Source organism: Neolamprologus brichardi, chromosome 12, assembly GCF_056152115.1.
Source record: "Neolamprologus brichardi isolate AB-2024 chromosome 12, ASM5615211v1, whole genome shotgun sequence".
NCBI lineage: Eukaryota > Metazoa > Chordata > Actinopteri > Cichliformes > Cichlidae > Neolamprologus > Neolamprologus brichardi.
The window spans coordinates 33,856,187-33,874,246 of NC_142115.1; the positions used below are offsets into that span (position 1 = coordinate 33,856,187).

Consider the following 18,060-nt stretch of genomic DNA (forward strand, 5'->3'; position numbering starts at 1 on the left):
AAGCCAAAACAACAACAACACAGTGCTGCTGAAGTATATTTGCCCTATGGTTTTTATTTCTATCTTACTTTTTTTAACTCTGTCTGAATGTAGTGCAAAAAATGAGTGCAAAAAAAACAAATTTAGTAATTATTATACAAGAAGCCCATTTTTTGTTGTACATTTGTAAAATCTCTACAGTAGATCCTGAGGTAGACATTCTGTGTTAACTTAACTTAAATTTTGCAAATTTATGTGACAGATTAGGTTTTTCAAATTAGTAGCTCCAGAGGGACAAACAGAAGTTCTGGTACCTTGAACCACTTTTGAAAAGGTTTTTAGACCTGTCTGCTGCCCTGTTAGTGGGAATAAGTGGACAGATGGTAAAGATGGACAGTACAAGGTAATAACATTTGCTTGTTCCTTTTTTTCGTTTTTAAACTTCTTGGATGCATGAGCTAAACCCAGGCAGGCTTGAAGTCCACTGGCAAAACCTTTGCTGACAAAATTATTATGCCTACTTGTGTCAAAGTACCACATTAATGGGTTATTGAAGGGTTTCACTCGCCTAGCTGAAATATAAGGTTCTCGATGGCCTGTTTGGACCATTTTGAGTTCTTACAACAAAACTGCTTAAATTTAGAATCTCTTCGTCCTAGTATGACACAAGCCCAGTGCACAACATTTGTCTAAAGTGTACATACAAATACACAAACATGGACACACACTGCTGCTGATGCTTTTAGTATCAGCCAGGGATGAGATTGTTGTGCTTACTTGGATATTTTCAGGCCCTCAGTGCGGCGCTGATCCATTAATGCATTAATGAAGGCCTAATCCTCCTCTGAAAAAAAAAAAAAAACCCACTGAAGCTGCCGTTTCATAACTAAATAGTTGAGTTTCCTGAGTTCTCTGTGTGGGCGTCACCCGGCTGGGCTTTATAAATTGCACCTTCCTCCAAAGGAGCCTGACTGCAGGTGATCGTGCAGATAGTGGGCTCCGTCTATTGCTAAATCTGCTGCTAATGATCAGAGGTTAACCGTTCTGTGGAGAGACCTGAACACATGCCGCGAGGCGCCAGCCTGAAGCTTTATGTTCAGTGTGCCAACTCCAACACTGCAAAGATGACAACAATTACTCATTTATACATTTTTCTATCTGCTTGTTAAAAAAAATTTTTTTTATCAGTTTGAGAGCTTACATCTGTACGCATAACTCCTGAATTAAACGTAGGCATGTTCAGCACCAGAGTAGTTCAGCTGATTGTTGTCTGCACGACTTTGATGGTACAATTTTAAACAGCTGTAGAAAATGACAGGGCTGGAGGCTGAAACATGCTGTGCCAGACTGCACATCGGCAAAAAACACAGCAGGGTGTTCTCCTTATACCTGCATGTACAACTGACAACCACAGTAAATAAGTGAACATTTAAAGTACCATTATTTAGCTTTAGATGTACATTTATAATAAAATATTTAAGAGGAAAACATTATTAGAAACTGTTTATACAAACAAGCAGAACATGGGTCAATATGGGCAATGAATGCTCTGTCATTGTGCTATGGTGTGAGCTTTGCACCAGGTGTCCTTTGGCACTGATGTCATCACTACTGTTGGATGCAGAGAGGGATCTCTGGCCTTCTAAAAGGTTTCAGAGCCCACATTTGGATACTGGAGAGTGTCTCTTAGTGGAGACTGTGATTAGGGGTCCAGCTCAGGAGCTTTCGTGATTTTTGCTTTACTTAAGTGCTGCCAAGCATTGAGAATTTGTTTTATTTTTAAAATGTTTTTTCAGACACAAGCTAGCTCTGTTACGCGAACTTATGTATTTAAAAGGCTCGCCGTGACTGTTAATTACACATGTAATGACAGAAAGAGTTATTATGGTAAAAGAATACAAAAATATCAAAAATCCAAATAAAAGTTCTCTGGGCAAATAGGTCCTCAGCTGATATCAGTCCAGAGCGTGGTGCATGAAATGATTTACTGTTCTGTCATCAGTCGCTGTGTGTCTGAAGTCTGAAGTAGCAAGAACTGCATCTAAACTCCCGCCAAACAGCTGTTATGGCTTTGTCACACAGTGTGTAGTGTGGTGGGTGGATAGCCAGTGGGTCTAACACTTTCATGGTGGAAATCCAGGAAACCATCCACTGTTAGTGCTGTCCTTTTTTTCACAATCACTTATTCATTTTCACAGTCAAATGTGCAAATGTTTGTAATATTTGATTACAAATATTTGATTTTCCTTCAGAAAATTAACCCAGACCTTTTTTTTTTTCTTCTTTTCTAACAATCATTTAATTGTGACACCGGGGGCTCCTTAACAAGCTTCCAAATATGGCAAGGCCAGACTCTAACAAATACTGCTGTTCTGTTAATTTTGTCCAAGAATGATGATTTCAACAGAAGCCTGGAGGCTCTAGTCAGAGTCTTTGGACTCTCCCTGTTGATCCAAGTGTCTTGATGTTGCATTAGGGTTCAGAGCCAAAGAACAGAGCTGTCTGTTTGTTAAGGATAGCTTATTTCCAACAGTGATACAATATATAATCTGCTGATTATTGAGGATTTCACACGTACACTTTTATTGCGCGGGCAGTCCAGGTGTATCAATGGCCATCTGGGTATAGTTTGTCACGTATTTTAATGTTTTATCCATCCGAGAACATGCAAACACACACGTGCTTCTATCCACACTTCAGCCGCTAATACAATCTAATTCTGTGGAAAACACCATCAATAATTTATAATTAGCAACTTTTCCTTAAAGCTAGTATGAAAGAAGCATGCAGTCACCCACTGGTTAGTGTGTTCCCACGATGACGTCTAGAGCTGAGCATTGGTGGTCGGATCTCAGTGTGAAACTGTACGTTTTTTGGCTAAAAACTTTAGAGCATATCATCAATAATCCTCCAGCAAGGAGGATTATCGATGGTATAGTTCATCATGGAATGAACTATGTTCCAAGGACCAGTCATGTCACAGAGAAAGTAAGCATGTTTTCCCAGACATGCTCTTTTTCTTAGAGGAGTCTCCCCCTCCTAGCAAGGCCTTTTTTTATTCCTTACAAAACTGAGGCTCACACCCTCGGGCCCACCTGTTTTTTGTTGTTGTTGTTTGTTTGTTTTATATATCTATACCCATATAAGAAAAATACATAGCAAATGAAATGTTCCCCCTTTAAATAAAAAGGAGGACTTGTGTAGTTCACCTCACACAGCCAATAATCTAGTTACTATCTCAAGACAGCTCAGTTGTATATCATAAATCTTGACCTCAACTAATGGATCTTTACAGCCAGTACCAATTTAAGATTTAAACGCAAACAACTGCAGAGAAAACAATTGAGCCCGGACAGGCCGTGGTGTGAGCTGTGAGTCGATATGCTCTGTTTTAAATTGTGTGGACCGTCACCCTTTGCTTTGTCTGCTTAAACTACGACCAGGATGCCTGACGTTTGGAGGCCTCTGCCTCCAATTAGCACTTTTCTAGAGACCCTGATGTGGTCTCGCCTCTCATCTTTATAGCAAATGTGTAGAAATTCTGCAGATCCCAGCCTGTGATATGGGATAATGGCTTCTTTAAAAAGACTGTGAGCAACAGCTAGAACTTCACAGACAACCGGGTGTTAATTAACATCCCTCTTAATTTTGATGATATTTTACACGCTATTTTTATCTCTGGCTGTTAGCCCTGACTCTTCTTTCCAGTGCTTGGCTTTGTTAAGATCTAGAAATTGAGTCTTTTGTACAAATTTTTAGAGGCTCACTGAAATGTATAACATTTATTGTAACATGACTCCCTTTTTCTCGCATTCTAGTCTTACACAGGAAACTTTAGGCCTGGCTCAGACGTCTCACCCTGCCTGCGACTCCTGACTATAAATTCAGAGCATGCTGTGATATTTTTTTAAGGTAAATATTAGAGATGGCATGATACCACTTTTTTATGTCCATCTCTAGTAAATATAGCCTTGTCCCTAAAAGCATCTACCTTCGGATGTGTACCTTCGGATCTCTGTTGCTGAGTGTAGCTCTTCCCTGCCAGCTGTGGCTTACATTTATAACATTTGTAGTGGGGTTTATTGGCTCTGCAGCAGAGTCGGACATCTCGGGCTCTGCCAGGAGATCACAGAGGATCTGTGCAGCTGGTGAAATATGTTCTCTGCTGTGCTGTGAGGCGTCATAATGTTCAGGGTTACAGTACCTGCACTGAAACGCATTATGATTCTGCAGAGCTGGTGGGAGCGCCCACACAGATTGCCTCAGTGTTAGGAGAAAGCTGCAGAGAATGAGGCTCTGTCACCGAGGTTAGCGGGTCAAGACTCGCATTGTTTTTGAAATTAAGTATAAAAGAAGGAGTTTCTGACCCGTCTTCACATCCTGCACATCTGTCGTAGTATGTGCTCTCACACTGAAAACCTGCAGCATGCCCCAAAAATATCCAAATCCAGAGTGTGTTCTGGAAATCACATTGCAGTCAGGATAAAGGAGTGAGTGTGCACAGACTGATGGACGGGGGAGATGGTGAATGAGGCTACGGTTTCATGTCGTCATGTATTTTTCTGTACAACCCTTATCAGTTTGATTTTATGTTACACAAATTTTTCATAGTAAATTAGAAAAGTGTATACTTGAGTTTTTTAATGCTTATTTTTTCCTTTTTAAGTTCTTTTTTTTTAAACGAAAGATGTTAATGTATGGAACATTACAAATAGTAACGAGAGAGAGATTAGGATGCAAAGGTGAGTCTCAGCTTGAATCTGATTGGCTTGCTGAAGCAGCCTAACAACTTCCTGTTTAATATTTGACACAGAAATCCAAACCGACACGCATTTTGCGTTAGATTCATAGATTGTATAAAATATGGATGTAACTTTCTGGTCAGAAAAATGTCAATTTGGAAGTGCCTTAAACCTGCATTTTATCTGATGGTCACCAGATGGCGATAGTTGTGGTTGCAAAAACGCTTGCAATTGGCTGGGAAATGGCTTTCTTCCTGGACCTCTGTAAATATTTACTTACGAGTTTATGGGCTCAGTTGCTCACCTTGTGTCATACTGAATAAAACCAACACTCTTATTTTTTTACATTTTGGTCATACCACGTTATGAAAAGGTGGATTAGCCATGTTTTCCACGGCACATCGACTAATGTCAATCACAAATCAGCGAGCAGTCAATTTGTTTTGGGGTTTTTTGTTTTTGTTTGTTTGTTTGCATTTTTGTGTAACCAAGATGGCGGTGGCCAAACATTTTTTTTTTTTTTTTTTTTAAATAAACCATACTCGATGTAGACAATTGGCAAATAAGATAAGATAACCTTTATTAGTCCCACACGTGGGAAATTTGTTTTGTCACAGCAGGAAGTGGACAGTGCAAAAGTTATGAAGCAAAAATTAGAATACAATAAGAATAAATACAGTATACAACTGTACAGAATAGAATAAAATAAAATACTATATACAGTAGAATGAAATAGAATAAAATATACAATAAGATAAAAATAGAATACAAATGCTGTATACAACTGAGTAAAAATACAACGATGCCAGAAAAGATTATTGCACATTAGTGTTATTGCACATTAGTGTTATTGCACATTAGTGGATGTGTGTGTTTGATCAGTTAAAGTCTTTATTGTGGAGTCTGACAGCAGTGGGGAGGAAAGACCTGCGAAATCTCTCCGTCCCACACCGTGGGTGCCGCAGTCTCCCACTGAAGGAGCTGCTCAGTGCTGTCAGAGTCTCTTGCATGGGGTGGGAGATGTTGTCCAACAGGGATGACAGCTTAGCCGCCATTCTCCTGTCACTCGCCACCTCCACTGGGTCCAGAGGGCATCCTAGAACAGAGCTGGCCCTTATGATCAGCCTGTTCAATCTCTTCCTGTCCCCAGCAGAGATGCTGCCGCCCCAGCAGACCACACCATAAAAGATGGCTGAGGCCACCACAGAGTCATAGAAGGTCTTCAGGAGTGGGCCCTCCACTCCAAACGACCTGAGTCTCTGCAGCAGGTACAGCCTGCTCTGCCCTTTCCTGTAGAGGGCGTCTGAGTTATGAGTCCAGTCCAGTCTGTTGTTCAGATGAACACCAAGGTACCTGTAGCTGTCCACAGCCTCAATGTCCATACCTTGGATGTTCAGTGGTTGCAGTGGAGAATGCTTGTGCCTGCGGAAGTCTACCACCAGCTCCTTGGTTTTACTGGCGTTAATCTGGAGGTAGTTCAGTTGGCACCAGTCCACAAAGTCTTGAGTCAGTCCTCTGTACTCCTTGTCGTCCCCGACATCACTAATAAATAACCTAACCAAACCTAATAAATAACATTAAATGTTAAAGATTTATCAAGTCAAGCTCAGAATGACGTATGAAGTTTGAAAGGACTTCACAGGCAGAAAAACATATTTAAAAATGGGAGAAAATAATTAAAGCTCATCAACATATTGAAAATGCGAAGCATACAAATACACAAGGAAAAATCCAAAACAACCAAAACTTTAACATGCATTAAAACCAACCGAGAGAGAAGGTGAGAAAGAGAGTGTAACAGAGAGAGAGAGAGGAGGAAAAACACACAAACTTAGAAGAAAACCAAACAGCCAGTATGGTATAGATAAAGAAAATGTGCATCGGCTTGACCTGATTACTAAATGTGACTGAAACCTAACAGTTGGTGTGTCTGGTCTCTGAATATATGCTTGCTCAAATTGGATTCAGATTCATTTTTGACATTGGCTATTTGAGAGTTTTTCCTCATGCTTGGAACAAGCTGCATCCTGTTTTGAATGAGCTTCATTCTGCTGAAAGTCCAGCAAAAAACCCTTGTAGTAATACAGCTTTCTAGAAAGGAAATGAGCGTGATGCATTGATTACTTGACAGTGCAATTTTGTCGGACACCTGGCAACAAATCTCCTGGGAAAGAAACTAAAACAGCCAGGCTATAGGCTTTTGTTTTCCCCAAGCTTTTGGTAGTTTTTCCCTGCTTAAGTGGTGGATGGTAAAACTGTGGAAAATACCGAGGAACTATACTTCACAAAATAAATTCCTGAGAGAGAGGGTCATGGAAACAAAAACTAAAACATGAAATCATGTTAATTTTATTCTCATTAGTTTTTGAGCCGTTTTACTTTAGTTTGCAGGTATCACTTCAGAAGCAAATCTCAAGTGTAGGAAACCGTGTCATTCTCAGCACTTGGATTATTATGAGAGAGTCTGGATTGTCTTTTGTCGTCAGATCAAGTGTAAGTCAGAAAAGCTTTGTAAAAGAGAAAAAGCCTTTTTCTTCCCTTCTTCCCATCCCCCCCTGGTGCAAGCTCACAGGATTGCGCAGGGCATTATTTGAAGTCTTGTATGAACATAAAAGCCTGCTCATAAAAGTTCCCTGCAGTGAAAACGACCTAAATAAACACAGCCCTGAAATAAAACTCTCCCCAGGTTCAGCTAACCTTTCCTCAGAATGGAGGATGGGGACAGGAGAGGCTAGAAGAGGCATTAGGGACCGAGTGGCTGAGCATGGGATGGTTTTGTAGTGGCAGAATGCAGCTATTTGGTGGATGTAGTTGTCCAGAGTGCATTACAGCAGCATGAGTGGTTGCATTTTTAGCCAGGCTACAGTCTGACCTCTGACTCTGGTAGTGATGGTAGTGTTTCAGTCCCACTGGGGATGGAACCAGTAGCACTTCTGCCTTTCTGCGCACACAGTCACACACATTCACAAAGGTTGTATGTGGAAGTTGTCTATTTGAATTTCAGTGAGATTTCTGAAAATATCTTGAGCTGTGAAGCTGTTTGTTTGTCTGAATGCATCATTCATTCATACCTTAGTCGCCTACTGTGGCTCACGCAATCCTAGCAATCTCTTACAACGTCCTGTATTCTGCCAGTTGTGTTTCTAGTTTCCAATCTTCTGACTGACACCAGGTTTACTGCATCTGCTCACGTCTCCTATCGGGTTGCTTTCTGTATATGGCCACATTCAACAGAACATGTGAAATACAAACTAAGTGTAACACATCTGAAAATGTGATCTGCAGTATTGAAAATACTGTTATTCAGGCCACTCTCATTCCAAAATCTTGTGATGGTTTGTGTAACACATCCCAACCACCTAAACATTATTAATGCCCAGGACACACCCAGATCTCATCAACCTTTCCCACAGTTCAAGGAACGTGCTCAGAAAGAGCTCACAGCTGAGTGACTGTCCAATAAAAGTATCTGAACATGTGTCAGAACAAGCCTGATCTGCAGAGGTCACAAGCCACAAGCCACAGTGCATCCTCTGCCAGTGGTGTGTGAGGTCTTTTGTCCATACCACAAAATATGAGAGCTGTTGTGAAGCATGAGTGGGAGCTACCCACTGTTACATGGTTTTAATTTTATAGCTGATCAGTGTGCAGACATTGTTTTTTTTGGGCTCAGCCTATGACCTGTGCTTCTTTGCAACAAGCCTTGCCACTATCACCATGCAGTAAAAGCTATTTTCAGTTACTTTACCTTTACCTTTACCTGAACCATTACACACCATTACACATCTGTGTACACCAAGACAGAACATGATCTTAATATAAAAAAGGTGGCTAAATGAACCCCAATGACAGTGTATCAATAGTGTCCTTGCAGTTAGCTACAGTGATTAAGGATGCCTTCATTTCTTTGCCATAGCTGTTGCTTAATCCTCCTCCTCCTGGTTCGTATGTTTTTTAAATTCATGCATTTAAGTGCCACATTTCATTTTACAACCTTTTGAAGCCTCTGTTGGTAAAGTAATGAGAGCTCAACAGCAGTGTTGTGGGATGGTCACGACATGGGAAGATATAACTGGAGAATTCCTTTTACATTCAGTCTAATTTAGAATTCACGTAATGTAAATCTAGACTACAGGGTACTTTTAATTCTTATTGTTGGTTAAAAACATATTTTAATATAATGTAACTTGCAATAATTAAAGAAAGAAAAGAAAGAAAAGAAAAAAAAAATCAAGCAAATATAATAAAAGTGTCATCACACTTGTTGGCAGATGCTGAATATTTAAATTGGATTATGATATCTTTGTGGTCCTTATTATTTAATTAGGGACATGTAAGATCCTTTCGTGTAACTGATCCCCCTCTCTGTGCCTGTCCTCACAGCCAAGTTGTTGCCTGGCTCGACCCTCCTCTGTTATAAATAACCAGTCCTCATAAACAACTAAGGTTATTTGTACTCCATGTGCAACAAGCACTGCATTTGTACCACGTCACTGAAGCGCAGCGAAACTAATTTTGCTTTTGTTGCTTAATTCTTGCAAACATTTGTCTTTGACAGGAGTTTAATGACGTTAATGGCTGTTTGACAGAATCAAATGAAATGCATTTGCAGAGTTTTTGTTCTTGTCGAAGCTCTGAGATTGGGGAGTGCGTTTTAATTTATTGTCCTATAATGTGGGTGTTTTGAAGCCCTTTGAGACTCTAGCTGTGATTAAGTTTATGCAAATAAACCTGACTCAAAGAGAGTGGATGCATTTAACGCAGTGTTTACATCCTTTATTATGCAGGCTTTTCAGTGTAAAACATGTCAGTCCAATGATAAACGTTGTGTGGAAAGTGTATTTTTAACAGTCTTGCTTGCTAGTGCTCGCTCCCTGGCCTGCTTTTTACTTTTTTTTCTTTTTCTTTTTTTTTTTTAAAATCATCATTGTCTTTTTGTCACATGCTGAGCTCACCATCTGCCACTGCTGCAGTATCGTCAACGTCCTTAAAAAGTCATTGCTGTATTCTTAATTATCTTGCTTTAATCGCCTGCCCTCTTCAGGGAGATAAAAGGTTATTAGAAAATGAGCCCACACGGGGATTTTATTAAAACTGAAGCACAACTCTGTATGCAAGTGTATATACAGCCACGGTTGGGGATGTAGGTCCTGTTGTCCTTGTACCATGTGCTTCTTTTTTCCTTTTTCTTTTTATAAGTGCTTGAAGCTACATCCATCACACTTGAATCCTTCCTCTGGCTGTATTTATATTAGTTCTGTATGACTTGTTTGTGTTGTTCTGGTCTGTCAGGTCCTGCCATCTGAGAGTTCTTGGAGTGTGATTGATTTTAGATCCTCCTACAGTTCTGATCAATTCCACTTTTAATCATAAAATGCTGATTTAAGAAAACAACACTCTGTGTCACCTCTCACCTCACCCACTAACGCTCACAATCAAACAGAGGCCACTCTCAAATGTGTTAGCAGTTTACTAAAACTATATGTGTAATATATTGAATAAATGTTTTAATCAAATGATACTACTTAAAACTTAATAAAAGAATATGAACAAATAAAAGATAATAAAGAATAACCTGATATAAGTGTTTTGTAAGCATGTATTGCAATTCCTTCCAATGCCCAGGCCAACCTCACACTGGATTGGCCAGACATATCGCTGGCCAAAGCTCTTGACCTTCAATTAAACGGACTGAGCCACAACTCTTTAAAAGGCACAAACTGCAATGTGTATAAAAATATGCATCTGGAATACAAGGTTAATATGATAACAGTATGCATAAACATTTTAAGGCCACCTTAAAGCTATCTGTTACATTATTAAGGCAATGATCATACTGCAGATTATATTGTACTGATAAAATACTTTTGTTCAACCCCACAACAGTCAATGAGATAATTTTGTTTTTGAGCATATTGAAGTTCCGACATGTCACGTCACAAGGAGGCTTGCCTGCTCTTTCTTAACGAAAATAATATAATATAATATAATATAATATAATATAATATAATATAATATAATATAATATAATATAATATAATATAATATAATATAATATATGACACTAAATAATGGCACATTAATCAGCTGCCTCTGTAGTGAGTTTCCACAGGATTCCTCTGGGATCTTGGACTGCAGCGGTAGTCCAAGGAACACGAGGAAATCACCCAAGTAATAGCAGTGTGTTTACCTCCACCTGCAGCTCTGTAAAACAGTGAGAGCAATTTTGAATTTTTCTATTATTTTGTCTGTAAATGTGTCACATACACGGGTGTAGAGAAACCCATGGCCTGGTCCTCGGTCTGTCCGCCAACAAAAGAAGTGGTAACTACATCACCTTACTGTGTCCTCCATCCTCTTCCTCCTCAGTAATCCATCACTGGCACTCAGTCAAATCACACTTTTCATGCTAGAGATGTGTTAACCAAATGGGAGCAGAGATGTAGCAGAAAAGTGGAGCGAGGAGGCCTGAATCCTGTGGCAGAAATGCAGCTCTCTTAGTGTGAGAAGCAGGCTCGTTAGCATTCATGTGTTGCGTTCCTGGTCTCTCACACGTAGCAACATCCTCCATTATTGAGCAGTAGTAAATGCTTTGAAGTTGTGCTGTTTGGGGAGTTTGTGCTCCAAAAGAGAGTAGGAGTGGGGACGCGAGGCTTTGAAAGGCAGAAATCTCAGCTAGTTATTGTGTTGTATTGATCAAAATCCTTTTTCCTGATATTTCTCTGCCCACTGTTGCACTGTGTTTTTTCCTTTTACTGGATGGTAAAAATGGCTGTTCCACATAAAGCAAAAGAAGCAGCAGCACCATCAGCCTGCTCTGCTCTGTCATTGAAAACAAGGTCAAGGTGACGGAGAATCTAATTGACGCTTGGCACAACCCCGCCAGTCCCCCCGGGATGTTTAACAGCAGCGCTGCTCACTCACCCTCCTGCACCGCCATTGCCACGTGGTTACACCACAAGCTGCGACTTGCATCTCATTAGCATTTGACAGTGTGGGCCAAAGCTGCAGTTTCATCTAATGCATTTAATGGTGAGACTATATTCAGAGTAAATTAATTAATGCCTTAGTGTGAGTCTGCGGTCAGATAACATTAAAACAATTTCACAGCAGCGTCACAATCAAAGTGGTGTGTTTCAAATTGTTAATAGCTGGTTTATTTTTATTCATAATAGGGAGCACATCTTTGATATCATCCATATTAAAGCATTTTGAATTTTTAGATTATTATAGCCAAATAACTTACACTTGGTACATGTTACATGTTTACAGGTCTGTGATTTGAAGGAGTTGTTGAGCAAACTGAAGAAATCCTATGGATGTCGTCATATATCTTTTCTTTCTGTTTTTCTCTTTCTTTAATTTTGACTGTTTATTATTCTGCACATGTGAGAATTCAACCTGGTAAATCATTTTAAGGTGCAGTTGCTTAGTAGCGCCACATGGTAGTGAAAAGGCAGTTCCTGTTAATAACATTGAACAGAAATTGGAGGCAGCCAAGGGTGTAGCAGGAGGTAGCCCTCAGCAAATGGAGCTAAGGGACTAAAATACTTATTTCTACATTTACACCTGCTTCTAGACTTTTTAAAAATAATTTTAATTTTCACAAATGTGAAATGGATGATCTGATTGGATTTATAACAGGACAGATTCCCCAGATTGCATTAATTTCCAAGCAATAGCTGGAGATTATAGGTGTAGTTAAATCACAACAGAAACTTGGGTGCTCCAACAATCGAACGATCCACCCGTGTAGGCAATTGGTAACAGTGGGAAGGAAAAACGTCCTTTTAACAGGAAAAATCCTGTGACAAAACCCGGCTCAGGAAAGGGCAGCCATCTGCCAAGAGAAGAGAGCAGAGGAAGGTGGGACAAAAGAGACACAAACGAGAGAGCTGGAGTTTAAAATTACTGACACATAACTGTAAACAGGACTTTAACTCGGGAGATTGGGGTTCATTTAGCAGCAGATTGACGTCAGCCTCGTCAGATTTACGTCCCGCCCTCACATAAAAACTAAAAGATGTGGTGGATTTGTGGAAAGTGTGGTTCCATTCCAATCTTTGCTTTACTTTGATGCTTTTCTGACAGTTTTCTCAGTTTTCATACCTTCTGTTTTAAGTCCACTATAGTTGTACGAGGATGGAAGATTTGTGATTAATAGATGTGCAACATGGAGCACAATGTCCAAAAATGTGACATTTGGGATTATTGTTTAAGTCTTGATAATGCAGCTTCACATTTATAGCATGTAGCTGATGTTTATTCAGAGCAGCTTAGAATAAGCTCTAAATCCTGGATCACCCACATTATAAGCAACAAACTGTACAAATACAAAGATTAAAGCAATACCAGCAATCCAACAAATGAATAAACTCTCTGAGTGTGTGGGTGTAACAAAGGTTAATGGAGGAATTAATCTTTATATTTTGTCTCCGCAGTGAGACTCTGACCGAGGAGCCGACAGTCGAGAGGTGTTCGACTGCATGAAGAGGCCGAGTGACGGGACTCTGGTCCTCACCTAAACCCCTCCCACGACCTCTCCAAAAGCCTGGACATGGTGAGTCTCCTGATTATGTCTGGTGTTTGTATATTTTGTGTGTTTAGCTATCAATAGTGTATTTCCAGCTGTTATATAGTGTGAACACTGATCAGGTACATGATCAGTCAGCACGATGACCGATCTTGTGTACCTCATTCAGGGAGAGGAAAAATACATTGAAAACAAAATTAAAATGCTAGAATTCTCTAGTATAGCACGACAACTTGATAAGAAGAGTAACTCTACTTTTCCAAGTCCTATTTTTGAGAAAAAGCTGATGGGATGATGCCCTGTGATCTGGATCTTATCTTATCACCAGTCGTAGCTGTTATTAATGGCTATCAGTCACATACACATCCCCAGCGGGCATCTTCTTTCCCGCTGAGCAGGCTCCATAGACTCTTACCATTCATTGTAACCACTGACCAGCGGAGAAAACCAGATTATGTAGACATCTAGTGGTTGTGTGAAGAAGTGCATGTAAAAGCTCTGATGGTAAATGCTGTGATAAATGTTGTGACAAAGTTTAACAGGCTAAGATTTATTTTTTATTTCCTCACCCTAGAGCTAATTGTCAACAACTGCAGTTCCTCTAGAGGCCACTTGAGGCTGGTTTCAAAGGGAAGTAAATCCCTACTGACTCCCAGGTTACAATGATAAACAGCTAAAATAATAATGTGCCACAAAAATGGTTTTGGCCTGTATGCCTTGTTCCCTCTTTATATCGGCTTTATGGTGGATTGTTTCTTCTCCACTGTTGCTAAGGCTTTAGGTGTATGAGCAGTCAAACACCTAGTCATACAACATGGGCAGCTGTTCTTGTGATGCTTGTGGTTCTTGTGCCGTTTGGACCACTTATAATGGAATTATCTAACAAATAATTCCAGGAAGTTTGCTTTTGAGATTTGTTGAGAGAAATTATGATATTTTATTAGTCTGTCAATTGGCACTAATTGGCACACAGGCCTCTGGGCTTTCACAACGCAGTCTTGTACTTAATGAATGACAACAAGATAATCTTTGCTTATCTTTTGTATACGCATCACTGCATATTGGGTACTTTCAGAATTGCCTTAAACTTTTATGGCATAGGTTCAAGAAGCATTTGTCATGAATTTTAGTGCATGTTGACATGATAGCATCACACAGTTGCTGCAGATTTTTCAGCTGCACATACATGATACGAATCTCCTGTTCCAGCACATCCCACAGGTGCTCTGTTGGGTTGAGATTCCAGAGATGCTTTGGTTGAAAGCAGTCATCTGACACTAACAAACACGTCACGTTCAAAGACACTTAAACTGCCTTTCTTCCCCATTCTGACACTAATTTTGAAACTCAGAACACGACCTTGACCATGTCTATGTGCCTAAATTCACTTATTTTTAAAACCATATGATTGGGTTGATTAGATATTTTACAAACAGTTTATCAAGTACACCTAATGAGGTAGCTGTCTATGAACAGAATTTGTGAAGGAAATGTTGTTAAATGGCAATCGAATGATGGATCCAGGCACCGCCACACCTCCAGCCTTCAAATGTAGATTTTTGTTGTTTTCTTTCTGACTAGAGACACAGCAGGAGCAAAATAACCACATTTGCATTAGAGTATACAACACTTTAAGCAGAAGAGGCCACCTGCGTCTGATAACGACTGATAACAGTCATTTAGTTAAGTAACATTTTCACACTCATCCTGATGGTATAGCTTCTCTGAGGTAAACATCATCCAAGGAGTAGAGTCTTTAAGTATTTTTCTGATGAAAGTGAAGCATTAAACACAGTAATGCAGTCCAAGTCTTACACTCTCACCTGTCAGGCTTTTAAACCTCTGAATCACTTTCTCTTAAAGTTGCAGTTTGCACTTGGTCCTTTTGAGCTCCAAACAAAACAGTTTTGAATGGTACCAGTCAATCATTCTTGGTGCTGAAGGACTCACTAAGAATGGACTGAAAACAGTCTTTACCATCAGACAACCCCCACCTTTTATTATTAGCAGAAAGTATCATCCTGTATGTGTCAGCCTGTAACATTTTGTGTTCACGCTACTTCCCAAGTTTTGTTTTTAACCAAACACAAAACATTATCTACTGTATTTTTGTTTGTGCACTCACCAGAAATAATGTCGTCTGGAGAGTACTGGCAGGTTAGTGGCTTGTTTATGTGTCAGACAATATAATTAATTGTAGACATTGAATGTGCCAGGCAAAGTGATTGGAAGCTTGTTTATGTTTTGTTGGGGTTTTTTTGTTCATTATTTTTAATTTTGCCATGTTAAAAAACACTTGCCTCCTTTCCTGCTCTGAAATGGTCTAAAATTAGTGGAACTCTTGTCAGGCAGTCCGCTGAGAAAAACAAAATAACTGCAATAATGCCTAAAGCTATATTAACATTATCGCCTCTCTATAAATTTCACGAATGCTAACTGTTAAAAAAGTGTCTTTACTCTACGGATTTTAAAAACAAATACAAATGTATATTTTCCTTTGTGGTGGTCAAAGATTCCACAGGTGGTTTAATTACTTGCTTTCTGTATTTAGAGCACATTTGCAGACTGTCATGAATGAGATGTGCGGACACCTGAGGAAGGGCTGTTCGATATAACGATATATATCGGATGACGATATAAAAACGTCTATCGTTTCATTTTACGCTATCGTTTGTTTCGTGGTGTCGCAAAATAAACTGTTTACGGCAATATTTTTTCATCGTTTTGATGGTCGCTGTAGTGGCTATATATATATTTGTTAAAGTTCTCTCTTTCTCTTATATTTAATATAACCACATTATGGACGGACAGCCGCCTGTTTTTATGTGTTGTCGTTAGCAACAACGACGGTAAAACCATCGCATATCCACTTGTTTATTTTCCACATAAACCTTTCACAATAAAGCTCAAGATCGTGTTGAGACTTTTCAAAATAAACTGAATCCCGTGAACTAGTATGCAGAGTGTTTACGGATAAGAAACACAAAAAGAGTCGTCAGGTGCTAAAAAATAAACCTTAGACTCAAACGTTAGAACAGGCTTTTCCCCGCAGCACGCCGTGTAATAAATACTCACAAAGAAAACGGCGGCCGTTACAACTTATGTCTAAAAGTGTATCGTTTAATGCATCGGTTAAAACACTCAACTTCAGCTACATGACGCCCAGCTGGAAACACTTCACGCAAGTCGAGCTGCCCGAGATTCACAGAATTTACAGAAAATGTTAAATTTTTGTGATTTATATCGTTATCGGGACGATAGATGTCTTATATCGGGATATGAGATTTTGGTCATATCGCACAGCCCTAACCTGAGGTCTGATTCATAGTAGGAATTTCTCGCATATCTTAGAGAGGAGATATCTGCAGACCCGAACCAGCTGGGTGGACCGAAATAAGTATTTGTAGACTTGAGCAGAATCACTAAAAGTTTCCATCATGTGTCTTTTTTTTCTGTAAGTGAGCCTCTATATTCAATTACTAAACTAAATCTATATTCAAAAACAAAAAAATGAATATGCTGCTCTTTGACTTTGGCCACTAAATTAAATAATTGACATGGTTATAGAGTGAGTTCTTAAAGGCTGGATGTAAGGAATTTTTGTTTTTGTTCTTATTAAATTCAACATCTGGTTAAGTCACTCATTGGTTTCTGAAGTATACAGAAGTCCCATTGACCTTGGCATTTTAAAACTGGATGTGATGAGCGAGTGGATCTGACTGTGATGCCACAAAGTTCAGGTTTAACTCATTTTCGAACGTAAGTGAACTACTGTAGTGGCTTGCCGCTTGGTTTAAGCATGCAGCTAAGATGTCCTGAGAGAGCGTTTATGTACATCTTTTTATCAATGAAGAAAGACTTCTGGATCCATATCTGTATATGTCTGCTGGCTTCACAGTAAACCCGGCTGATTTTACTCTGTGAAAACCTGTTTGTGTCAGGTATCATCTTCCTGAGTGATTCCACAGTGAAAACAAAATGTTAAAGGAATTACTTCTGATTTGTATGTTAGATTTAAGTACAAGACATCCTCCGAAAAACGTTGCAATGCAATTAATTAAAGCAGTAGATTTGATTATCTTCTAATTGCAGCGCGAGGTTGAACTCCCAGCTGACTCGTAGGCCACAAACAAAAGGAAGCAGCCTGATGTGAAGCCAGCCTGTGATCCAAATCGGCGCCGATGCCGTGAAACTCTTAATCTTTCATGTAGATCTTGTTAATGTTTGTGTGTTATGGTTGTCGACGCTGCCCACACTTGCCGCTACACAGCCACGAATGCCCCGTGGCAGTTCAGTGAGAGATTAGCTAGGTCGTGATGAATGACCCCCGCAACTCCAGCACAAGCCCTCGAGATTCGTGGCCATGAATTATTAAAGCACCGTCATAAATAACTCACCGTAATGAGGGGTGCTTACACGCTGCAGGCAGGGAGAACAGGAGGAGAGAGGGGAGGACTGGAGTAGAAGAGGAAGGGATGATTGAGAGAGGTAGCAGTTTGACCTTGGACTGAAAGCCTGCCTTGATGTTCGACCGGCGTACTCCGGCTTGTAAAAGCGAGCGCTGATACGCTTTGCACATCAGCCCTTTTTCATCTACCCCTCAGAGAGATGGGCTCCATCCCTAAGCACATGCCATAAATGTTAATGTTAAGTAACAGCAGCTGAATCTAGGCCACGCACAGATTGGCAGCAGCGCAGGTTGCTTCAGGTGTAATGCTGTCGTCGTGCTGACTGTGAGGAATCTTTCTGACACCAGAAACAAGCATTTGCAGCAACAACAGGAGAAGCACCGGGAATCGAAGTATA

At 39.9% G+C, this 18,060-nt stretch overlaps 1 protein-coding gene across 2 annotated transcripts in view; it reads left to right on the plus strand.

Annotated features, from left to right (window-relative positions):
- Positions 1-18,060, plus strand: part of LOC102799146 (spermatid perinuclear RNA-binding protein-like) — a 94,876-nt gene that overhangs the window by 22,814 nt on the left and 54,002 nt on the right. For both annotated transcript variants that reach the window (XM_087849443.1, XM_006797691.2), the window contains exon 2: positions 13,163-13,281. In XM_087849443.1, coding sequence (XP_087705569.1) covers positions 13,279-13,281 — 3 coding nt within the window. In that variant the 5' untranslated portion in view covers positions 13,163-13,278. The remainder of the gene's footprint in view (positions 1-13,162; positions 13,282-18,060) is intronic.